Here is a 12194-nt window from a genome sequence, read left to right as displayed (position 1 = left end):
AGAAAACACAGTAGCTACATTCATAGGTTCACAGAATTTTGGTGTTGAAAGGAAGAGGAATGATCTCGTAGTCCAAGTCCCACATATTAAAGTTGTTTGTTAAAATCAAAACATCCCAGACGGGCTCTAAAGGTCTTTCACGTTCTGACCCTTAATCTATAAGAATAATCTTCTAATACTCCTCTGAACACCTGCCTAACTAGAATGCAGACATTCTTTCTTTTAATAAATACATATTAAGTGTTCCCTACGTATCAGATATGGAGCTGGGGAGTAGAAATACAAATACGAGTATGGTACAATTTCTCTTCTCAAGGAACTGTTGCTTTAGTGGAGAGACAGACATCATAGTTTGAATGAAATACTTAGCATGTGGGGGTAAGGGTGGCTTTACACAGGAGGTGCACAGTCCTAAAGAAGGAATAGCCCAGAACTCAACTGGTGGAGAAAGGAGGACGAGCATCCCAAAGTGCTCTTCTAAGAAGTCCAGAGGAGTAAAAGACTATGGCATACACGTGGGGAATTTAAAATAATCTTGCATGACTCAACTCCAAGCGAAGGGATGACGGCAGACCAAGTTGGAGAGGAAAGTAAGGGCCCATTGTGAGGGGCCACGTACACTATGCTGAACATTTGGGTTCCCTGTCAGGTGACAGGGGATCCAATGAGGAAATTCAAGCCAGAAAACAACACATGGAAGTTGTACTAGAAAAGATGTTCTGGCGGCTGGGGCATGGACCAGAGCAGGGCTAGACAGAGGCCAGGGGGCCAGTTAGAGCTTCTTGTGTTGGCTTGGTGAGAAATGAGGAGGGACTGAAATAAAAATTATGGTAGCCACGGTGGAGCTAGAGAAAGAGTTGAAAAATATTAAAATGTGCAGAAGACAGGGGATGCCCTGTGTTCGTCCTGTGTTTTACTACAGTCCCCTAAGCAATGTCATCTTCCTGTCTTTGTGGGTGAGAATCTCAGCCATATTTCAAGATCTTGTTGAAATGCAGCCTCCTTCTGGAGCTGTTACTCCCGTCCTCTCAGCTTAGGGCCCTCTCTCTCTCTCAAAGGAACTTTCATAGCAATTTCCTGTCTTTCCCTTGAGGCATTTCACATTTTCTGCCTTTATTATATAGCTTCTTATATAAAAACATCATTCTCTCTAGATTTTCCATGAATGTGGAAAAATATCTTGATCATCTTTTGTCCCACTCACAACCCCTTCCCACCATGTGTTCTTGTACATATTGTGCCTATTCACTGAATGTTTTAAATGAAAGAATTAATAAACTGATATTTTGAAAGCCTAGCTGATTTGCTTAAGTGCTGTGGCTCACACAGCTAGTTAGGGTCATGTCAAGGCCACATCTAAAACCCAGGTATTCTGACTTCCAATGCAATGCTCTTTAAAGGATGTAACACTGGACATACCTGCCTGTATTAAGGTCAAGCTAAATCCACGGCCCCATCAGTAAGCAGCCCCTTCTTTCATGTGCTTCCTCCTTATCTTCCCCAATGCAGGGGAGAAACTATAATTAAGCCAAATGCTGAAAATTCAGGTAGGAATCAAGACTTCAGCAGCTGCAATGCACATTCTGCCCTGGGGAATCCCGGCTGAGGGCAGACTGCATGAAAGCATTTCTGGCACCATCTCTAGGAAACATATCGCTATTTTCAGTGGTGCAGTCTGTCCCTCTTGGTTTCCTTCCCTCCTGCCTTCCTAGACAGACATCCTTGGGAAATCAATCATGGCCTTCGCACCGTGACACCAAGCCTGCTTTAATAGTCGCACCAGGCTGGTAGTCAGCAGGCATCTGGAAGCTGGCGGCCAAAAAACAGGAAAAAAAAGTCTGGCTGGACAGTTCAGAGCACAGCCTGCTTTTGAGAGGAAATCCGCAAGCCTACTATGGCATCCCCACCCAGTACCTACAGACCAAATAGTTTCTGCCTCTGATAAAAGTACCAATGGCACCAGAGCCCCTCATGCCACCATCAAGGGCCCTTTTCTGTTGATTCATAACAAAAATGACATCATTAACAAGTATTGTACTTGTGGAAAAACTTTATTGGTATTTCTGTGTGCCCCATATTTATAACCTAATCCAGAGTTACAAAAGGCCAGGAGGGTAAGCAGGGTGGTGTCATACTTACTTAACATAGTCCAGGTCTCATTCTGCCCCTCCACAGCCCATTTTCATTCTCCCAAGGTCTCCAAGTCTGCTCTTCCTTCCCTCGCCCTTTCCCATTCCATCCCTCCTCTTGGATCAGAATCAACCCATGGCTTGTTCCTTCCTAGCCTGGGTTAAGGGAAACTAGTTCTAGCAGATGCCAGTAAGAGTACACAGAACAAGAAGATCACTCCATGCACAAATACATTTGTTTACTGTCTAATCAAATTCAGCTAGTTTTTTGTTTTACTTCGGGATGCCTCAGAGACTTTGAGATTCTAAAATCTCCATGACTTTCCTAGAAACAGACTTAGCATGCACTGCCTCTGACACTTCTTTGACCAGAACTCCTTGCTGTCTAAGCCCTATTAACATATTCTGGAACTCTGGTTCCCAGGAGCACATTTTGGAAAGCTGATATCACAGAAACCTAATATCAGAAAGCATGTTTTTAAGTCTTCTTTTTTTCTGGTGTGGAATAGCCTAGAATCAAATGAATAGATAAGCTTGTAGTGATGGTGGAGACAGGAGAGAGAGAGAAAGAAAAGGATGTGTGTGTGTGTGTGTGTGTGTGTGTGTGTGTGTGTGTGTGTGTGTGTGTGTGTGTGTGTGTGAGAGAGAGAGAGAGAGAGAGAGAGTGTTTGCAAGGGCTCACACATGTGGGTTTCAGTGTGTATGTTTCTATGTACAGAATCATACTAGATAATATCTTTTTGGATTTAAAAATGGATGTCTGAAGATAAAGCCATCAAATTTTCTTCTATGACCCAATATTAGTTTAATTTGAAAGAGGAGATATAAAAGTGTTTCAAACAATGACAGGGTAGTTAGAATAAAGATATGGCTTGTAAAGTGACTACTAAGTGACTAGCATTTATTTGGATGTGCAAATTAGGATGTGTTTGCTAAAATCTAGTTGCACTTTTTTATGTACATACTTTGTGTCTGTGTGTACCTGCATACGTGGCCTGCGAATCACAGCCTAGAGAAGAATTCTGAGGTGAAATCACTTTATTGAAATGAGGTTTAAGGAACAAAGAGTAACAAGACTATCTGGGTAGTAGGGAAGAGACATTCTTTCTAAAGAAGAACGAATATTTCTGTTATGTCTTGTTCACTACGGTAGGCAGAAAAAAGGACCCTAAAATGTCCATGCTCTAATCCCCAGAACTTGTGAATATGTTACCTTATGTGGCAAAAGGGATTTTGCATATATGACTTAGTTAAGGATTTAGGGATTATCTAGGGATATTATCTAGGATTATCTGGGCAGCCCAAATGTAATCACATATGTTCTTAAAAGCAAAGAATCTTTCCTGGTTGTGGTCAGAGAGAGGTGTGACTATGGTGGAAGGGTCAGAGAGAGGCAAATTGCTGGCTGTGAAGATGGACGTGGGCCATGAGCCAGGGAATGTGGGCGGCCTTCAGAAGCTGGAAAAGGGAAGGAAATAGAGTCTGTCCTAGAGCCTCTGGAAAGGAGATACCAATGCTTTGCTTTTAACCCAGTGAGGCCCATGCCAGACTTCTGACCTACAGAACTGGAAGATAATAAATTTGTGTTGCTTTTAGCCATTGAAATTGTGCTAATTTTTAAAGCAGTGATAGAAATCTAATTCATCAGCCTCTCCCACTCTCACCCATCAGATTTTACGTTCCACAGATTCTTAGCATGTTTGCAGTAATATATATCTTTGCATATTTCAGTAGCTTTACTTTATGGTTGCAGACTTAGTACATTGCAGATAATATTAGAATGCTGATTAATATCTACAACTAGAAAAAGAACTTGCAAGTCACAGAAGATGCCACATGTGGCTATGGAGGCCATGTAATACAATGTGCTCACTTTACAGATGAGAAAACAGACCCAGATGCCTTCATCTGTTTTTCCCCCATCTTACCTCTCCTCCCTCCCATCCCCCCCATCACATTTAAACACAAACCTAAGAGACTAGAGGCACAAAAACGGGAAGTAATGAGTTTTGTTCATTATGCTTTCATTCATACCACTTAGGTGTGAGTGTGGGTTTTAATGGGAAATTCTGTCTTTCTTGTAGAATTTAGAAAACAAAACTCTAGGCCCACTCTCATTATACCTTAAATTTCTCAAGCCTTGCACTTTTTTTCCCTTGGCAGCTAAGCTTGATAAACATGTAGCTATTGTACCCAATCCCTATAAAGTTGATATTGAATTTACTTAGCTAAACACAGAATACTACACAATATCCCTGTCAAGATCATTTGTCTTTAGCTATGACATATGCACAGTCTGATTTTAATACTAATCCTACGAGCTTCTCCGGTTTCTTTTATGGAATCCCATAGCCTCCAATACTGAATAAACATTTCTGACCAACAGAGATGCTGGTGAATTTAAACACATGAACATATGATGACTGGGCCCGCGTCCTGACTGTCTGCGGCTGCATACTCACAGGTGGTCCCAGGGCGCCTTGAGGTCCCATGCTTCCTGTGATTCCTGGGACTCCAGGGGCTCCAGGAATGCCCTAATAAAGATGCAGGAAAATGCAACAAAGGTGAGGACTCACACATTCTCATTGATGATAGCCAACTTTCAAGCAGGAGTAACAAATACACCTTATGATCCCTTCCCTCCCCCTCATTGCTAAGACTTCAGGATTCATTGCTCATTGCTGTTCCCAACCCCAACCACCAAAAATGTAGGAAAGACTTTTTTTTTTTGAAGTCTCCACACTATGGTATGATTCTTTGAAATTCAAGCCTTACCTACGTCTAATAAAAACTAATCAATGCAACTGACTTTATGGCCACGTGGCTTGGAAATAGAATAATAAAGCCATATGGATATATTATTTTTAAAGGATGCTTTAGGGAGAGCTCTATACCAAAGGATGAGTTGTTGCACTGTAGCAAGATGGCTGTTGAGGGAAGTCTGGTGGAAGGAAATCTCTCAAAAGCAGTGAAATGCTTGAAAGCAGAGTATGTCCCAGTAGTCATTGGAAATACTTACAATTGGCCCTGGTGGTCCTGGAGGGCCAGTGGAACCATCCTTTCCAGGAAAGCCCTAGGAAAATGAAACACAGTGTGTCAACTAAGCAATTGCTTTATATGGCTTTCAGAATAGGCTCACCTAATTCCTTTTAATATTTGGGTGGCCAGTCCTTGATCTGGACTACCAGGAATTCACTGCTTTTAAACTCTTCATGGGAATTGTTCTTGGCAAGACTTTTGTATCTATTGGCTACATTAAATTGTCCAGTGCAAGAATTTTAGGTGTAAGAAATGCCACTTACAAACTTAAACAGGAACTCATATTCAGTGTTTTTATGAAACTAAGCATAGCAAGTGAGAAGGGGATCAATTCTTGGTAATTAATGACCAGACAAAAAGATGAATTCGTATCTTTTATGACCTAAGAGAGTCTTGGGCAGGGATCCCCTAACATAGGGCTTTCTATTACATTTGGAGTATCAGAATATCTGAAATTCTGCAACCCTTCAGGAGCAGGCTAGAGGACAATATGGGGGACTTCCTGCTGCAGTGATACAGTTTCGACTGCTGGGCAGGTTTGTTGAATGTGTGTCTTTATGGCTTACAAATATTTGATTCCTATTCCATGTTGGAAGAGTTTAAGACCGAAAGCAAATGATGTTCTGTATAAAAACATCTTCCTAAATTATTAAATATGTGTGTATGTGTGTTATTTTTATGTGGGTGTTAAAAAATATAACAGCTGGAATGACTTACTCTTAAATGGTTATAGTTCTTAATTGTGGATGCTGGCCTTTACAATGTAGTTAACATGAGAGAAAATCTTCAATCTAAATTTTACAACAGGTCCAGAAAATTTTGTTCAAACACCATCACCTTGTCTCTTTCAGGGAGAAGCAGACTTTTCACCATGGGATTTGTCTCCTATCGGAATAATCATTTCTCATCTCAAACCAGTTCAGTCCTCTCCCAGCTTCCTTGCTGTCACTCCCAACTACCTTTCTGACAATTGGCCCTGGTGATCTACTTTTCCAGGAGCTGTTCTTTCCACTTATCTTATGCATGAAAATGCATCTTGTAGGGCTCCCATCCACATTCACATATCTCTCCCCTCCTGAAGGTGTCAAATAAAATAGAGTAATGACGAGGCTGGGTGGAGGGACATGGAGTGTGAGTTGGGAGAGAGCATGAGAGGTGGCACGAAGCCTGCGGTAGGATGAGTGTGTAGGAAAAGCAGAGGTCACAGGCCCTTTCATCACACTCTCAACCTCACAACGCCAGTGAGTCGCAAGACCAGATGAGGCAGAGCAGGCTGCAGTTTTCCTCCTCTGCCTGGACAGACTGGCCACATTTTGCAGCCTCCTTGCACTTATGTTGGAGCCATATGGCTGAGTTGTGGCCAACAGAAAGGGACCAAGTTCCAGTTACAGCTCATAAAAATTTCCTGTGGGTGATTCTCCACTTTCTTCTCCACTCCTATAGCAACTTTACAGACCACGTGTTGAAGATGAGACGTTCCAAGACTGAGCCCCTGACTCCCTAAATGACTGCACAGAGCAGAGACTTCTTTCCTTACTCCTCTGCCTACCCTTGGATTGGATTGTGAACAAGCAGTAAACTTTATTTTATTACATTAAACCACTGAGAGTTTAGAGTTGTTTGTTACAGCAGTTATCCAACACTGATTTACACACTAGTGTTTTTGCTGTTGTTGTTGTTTTACCTACTATTTCTGTTCTTTTACTTCAGCCAAAAATATCAGGAAGTCTGAGAAAGCTGCAGTGATAAGCCCCGATACAGTTACATACTATAAAGTTACACAGACACTTCTCCAATGTTCATCGCAGCACTCTTTACAATAGCCAAGAGTTAGAACCAGCCCAAATGTCCATCATCAGATGAGTGGATACGGAAAATGTGGTATATCTACATAATGGAATACTACTCTGCTGTAAAAAAGTATGAAATACTGCCATTTGCAACAACATGGATGGACCTAGAGAAAATTATATTAAGTGAAATGAGTCAGGCACAGAAAGAGAAATATCACATGTTCTCACTTATTTGTGGGAGCTAAAAATAAATAAATAAATACACAAAAAACCTGGTGTGTGTGGGGGGACACAACTATTATAATTCCTTGAAGTCAATACGACAAGTGAACAGATATGAGGTTGTTGGGAGGGAGGGGGGAGAGGCAGGAGGGAGAGAAGATTCGGTAATGGGCCACAATAATCAACCACACTGTATATTGACAAAATAAAATAAAATTTAAAAAATAAAAATAAAAAAATAAAGTTACACACACACATGCACATTTCCTTGATATGCTAACTAAACAACAAAGATTAATACCAATGTAGGTTGAAAGAAATTATATTAAATGGAGTTTAAATACAGCATGTGAAAGGAAAGGGCATACAACAATCAGAATACAACAGAGATGAACAGGACCTTAGAACTCATCCAGTCCAACTCTCTTATATTACAAGCAAGAAAACTCAGGGCCGAGAGAGGTTAGAAAACCTAACCACTGAAAAAAGGAATTTTTAATAATATATATGTATTTCTTAGATAAGTCTTCGCAAGAGAAAAATGGACTCTGGGCATACGTTCAATAACTTAAGAAGATATTTTAAAAAGAGCAACCTCCACTTCCCACCTTAAGACTCTTCCAGCACTGGATAGGGAGCAAACATGCAGCCATGTGTAAGCACACATGACACGTGGCCAACACAACTGCCCAGCAATCAGCACTGCAGCACTGCTGCGGGAGTCCCTCCTGACTCTTCCAGGCTGTGTCCAGAGGGAAAACATTTCAAAAACAAGTGAGGGCAATCATTCACAGAGGGAGGCAAGCCATGACATATTTTCTTAAAAGAAAACTGCAGAAAATTGCATTATTCCAAGGAAGATCAGCAGGAAATAACACATTTACCCTCCTCTTCCAATCGTGTGGGAAGAAGTTGTAAAAAGCAACAGTCTGTCAGTGCTCTCATCTGTGATGGCACTATAAGAATACTCTAGTGAACAGGTTTGAGTTCATTTGATTTATAGACACCATGTGTGTATCATCTGGAAGGGAAGATGACAAAATGTTCTCACATATGAGCTTCATTTGGCAGAGGGGCTAGTGCTTTAGTGTGATCAAATCAAAAGTGGAGACTGGATGACTTTCTTTGTTTGTTTGCTCTATGTTCTCCTACCTAAAGATCATCCTCAGAAGCTGAAATTTGTATTTTTGAGGGCAGAAATGATGTTTTATTCATTGTTACATTCCTAACATTTTCCTAGCATATTGCTGACACAAAATAGATATAATTTGAGCAAAATTGAAGCTCCTGCAAGAGGTATTCTCCTTAAATAAATACATATTAATCACAGGTGCAATGAGTCTGGAAATGGATAGGGCAGGGGGAAATGCTGGTGTCATTCTCCTTGCTCTTGAATGCTCGACAAACGTGTAGGAAAGGCACTGGGAGTCATCTGTTCTCAGAAGCTGAAATTTCATTTCGGTAAAATCTCAAGGGTAGTTTCCTAGCAGCAGATCTGGATTCTTGTGTAGTTCATTTATTGCAGGAGTGTTCTTGGGAGAAACCTATAAGGTAGTGAAGGAAACAGGATAGGGCAGAGGAAGAGGCTGGTGAAGCGGATTATCAAGGTTTGGCTTCTAATCCCACAAGGAGCTCTGCAATGTAAATTGCACAAACAAAAAAGGTGTTTTTTGTTTGTTTGTTTGTTTGTTTGTTGTGTGTGTGGTGTTGTTGTTGTTTGGAGGCAGTTATCAACACCACACTCTAACCAACTGAGTTAATGGGCCAGCTCCCATGATAAGGTTTTATACAACTGTATCAATTAGTCATTGACCAGGGGCCAAGATGGCATTTTCAAGGGCAATTTTCTGAAGATGGGGACAATTGTGAGTTATTAGCAGTCAACACCCATAGCAGCAGGAGGATATAGGACATCTGCCAGATAAAGAGAATCTGGTTAAGGCACCAACAGTCTCCACTACAGTGCCTTTTATTCTGGTACTTTCTATCATGGACTCTCATGCACAACTGAACATTTTTAGATATAATACTTCAAGAACAAAGGTGTTTTTAAGGCCACTGTGAATTACCTATTTCCATCATCCCAAATGAAAATTTATTCATTATAGATTTTTATAACTAAAAGAATGTTACCCTTAATAGCATTTTAACAACACAAAGCCATGTTTTCCAAACTTTCTTCTTAACCCTAGAAAATTAAAGATGTACACATTTTTCATCTCATAAAATAGTTTTATTTTTTAACTTTTGAATCACACCAGTAAATTTACCTTTGAAAGATTTTTATTTGTAAACCTCACATTTGCCACATTACTGAAAAATATTTGCAGAGCTACTACATGCTGGGCATTCTGCTAGGTTTTGGGTAGAAAATAATGAAGAAGATAGTCTTTCTCCAAAGAGTTTGCAGTTTGGAGGACAGTCAAACAATTAAAAGAAACCAGTAATGTGCTATGATGATGGACTAGAGGTTTCCCATGAGAACATGTAGAAAGAGCACCTAACCCAGGTGTTGGGACACAGAGAAGGTTCATTTAAATCTGTGTTTAAGTCAGGTGACTCAGGATGGTTAGCCCCACTGCATTAGTCTCCCTGTCCATGCACCATTGCTACACCCACGTTACAACTCACCTGAGCACTCAGTCCATTCATAAGGGCAGTGTTCAGACCCCTTTTCTCACCTTTTCATCCCAAGATGAGTAGCAATGCAAAAAGTTTTTATATAAAAGCAATAAACTTAGTGAAAAGAAAAATTTTGTAAAATATCTGCATTGTATAAGGCAAAATAATTTGCAAATTCTAGCTCTGTGATTCAGTTTAATTGTAATCAAAGCTCACTGAATGAACTTCCACCATTAACAGCTAAAAATGTGTTTGGCCTTCTCTAAACTTTCCTATATCTATAAATTTTCCATTTCATATCAGGGAGCCAATTTGAGAAAATGTCTGTTTATGGATTATTCATCCTCATAAAAAGCCAAAACCCTTGAGTGAGCAATGCAGAATGAATATTAGGATATAGAAGGTTAAACAATAAGGCTAATATGGGAATTCACTGAGGCTGACAAATATATATTTTTTAAGTGCATGAAATCAGCCACCCACAAACAGGGATGTTTCATAACATGAATAGCTCCAGGCATTTTCCTTTTTCATATTCCCACCTCAAAATATTAATATGCACCCACAGCCTACATTAAAAATAATTTTTGCTATAAAAAATTGAAAGAATTTTTATAATTTGTTTTCGAAAACATTTGGCTATGAGCAACCTATTAAGTTATAGTTGGCTATGAATTATTAGCAGAAGAAAATCTAACCTACAATTTGCTCTTGAAATCCCTAATATTCGAATGAACACTAAAGTTAGCTATCGCTGAAATTAGCAAATTATATTGTTTTACAGACATTTAATTAAACATTTACTAATTTCCATTTTACAATTTTCTTTTCCATACTGTAGAGCAAATATATATGCTTTCTTTCAGGTGACAAACATTTTTTGTGGGCTCCTAAAAAATTTGTAGTTCCTAGGTACTATGCCTAGGGTGTCTAAAGGATAACACTAACCTGCCCACAAATAGTGTTGCAACTGAAATTAAAGTCAGAAGCTAGAATACGTATGTTTATGTAGCTATCAGGAATAGCTCTCAGAACTACTGACTCAATGAAGATATTTATCATCCATGCCTTCTTTCAAGTCCACAATAGTAGGTCATGTACATTAACCTTAAGAATCTGGAACTAATTGTTAAGGTCCTTCGACTGACACTACACTCTCAGGTATAGCGGGATCTGTAAGCAGCTGGCATCTGATGAGTTTGATGAAAGGGGCTACATTCAAGCAGTCAGGGCTAAGGAGATGCTTGAAGAAACAAACCCCTGATACACAATTTCAATCCTGTGGCATGGCTCTGGACTGCTGTGAGCAGACCAGTGTGGCAGTCAGCCATAAGAAATAAGGCTGCTACTTGTAGCAAAGGATTAAGACCAACCACCAGATTAAGAGGCCAAGCGGCAAAAAGCCACAGACTCTGCAATCACTGGCCCAGGCTAGAGTTCCAAGGTCAGTCTGCATGTATGATACCATGTTGGGTCACACTGGGAAATTTTTGGTGACATAAACACACACATTAAAAATGTATGTGTATATATGCACATATACATATATTTATATATCACATATACACATACACTATTTTTAATGTGCATACTTACATACAATTTAAATGTATATATAAACATGCATATTTTCAGTAACCTGCAGTGATGACTTGAGTGAGCTAAAACAAAATTAAAACAAAAACACCAGCAATATTCTACTAAAGAAATATTACTTTGACATATGATAGACCTCACAAAATATACTATCCAGTGACTCTAGAACCTAGCTGGTTATCAGAATCATCAAGCTTTTTAAAACTATCCTTTCTAAGTCATGCCTAAGACCTTTTGTATTTGAATCTCTGAGGTCGAAGTCCAGAAATCTATATATTAAAAAACAAAACAAAATATAAAACAACAACCTGATCACTTAAGTTGTGGAACTGCTTATATTTATTATTACAAATATAAAAATGTCTGGCCTGACCCTGAAGGACAACATTGAAACAAGAGGGCAAAGGAGATGTTTACTACAGATGGTCCCTCACTTAAGATGGTTCAGCCTAATAATTTTTTGACTTTAAAATGGTGCAAAAGCAATATGCATTCAGTAGAAACTGTACTTTGAGTACCCATACAACCATTCCGTGTTCCACTTTCAGTGCAGTATCCAATAAATTGCATGAAATATTCAATACTTCATTATCAAGTAGGCTTTGCGTTAGACGGCTTTGCATTAGATGACTTTGCCCAACTGTAGACTAATGTCAGTGTTCTGAGCACATTTAAGGCAGGGCTAGGCTAAGCTATGACGTTTAGTAGGTTAGGTGTATTAAATGCATTTTTGACTTATGATATTTTCAGCTGACGATGGGTTTATTGGGACACCACCCCACTGTAAGTTGAG

The 12194-nt window shown here is 39.6% G+C and overlaps 1 protein-coding gene across 2 annotated transcripts in view; it reads right to left on the bottom strand.

Moving 5' to 3' along the window:
• Positions 1 to 12194, bottom strand: part of COL14A1 (collagen type XIV alpha 1 chain) — a 213435-nt gene that overhangs the window by 27765 nt on the left and 173476 nt on the right. For both annotated transcript variants that reach the window (XM_063079077.1, XM_063079078.1), the window contains exons 41-42: positions 5149 to 5202; positions 4592 to 4663 (exon numbers count right to left, since the gene is read on the bottom strand). In XM_063079077.1, the coding sequence (XP_062935147.1) occupies positions 4592 to 4663; positions 5149 to 5202 (126 nt within the window). The remainder of the gene's footprint in view (positions 1 to 4591; positions 4664 to 5148; positions 5203 to 12194) is intronic.

This window comes from Cynocephalus volans, chromosome 15 (assembly GCF_027409185.1).
Source record: "Cynocephalus volans isolate mCynVol1 chromosome 15, mCynVol1.pri, whole genome shotgun sequence".
Taxonomy (NCBI): Eukaryota; Metazoa; Chordata; class Mammalia; order Dermoptera; family Cynocephalidae; genus Cynocephalus; species Cynocephalus volans.
This window is presented reverse-complemented; position numbering and strand designations above follow the sequence as displayed.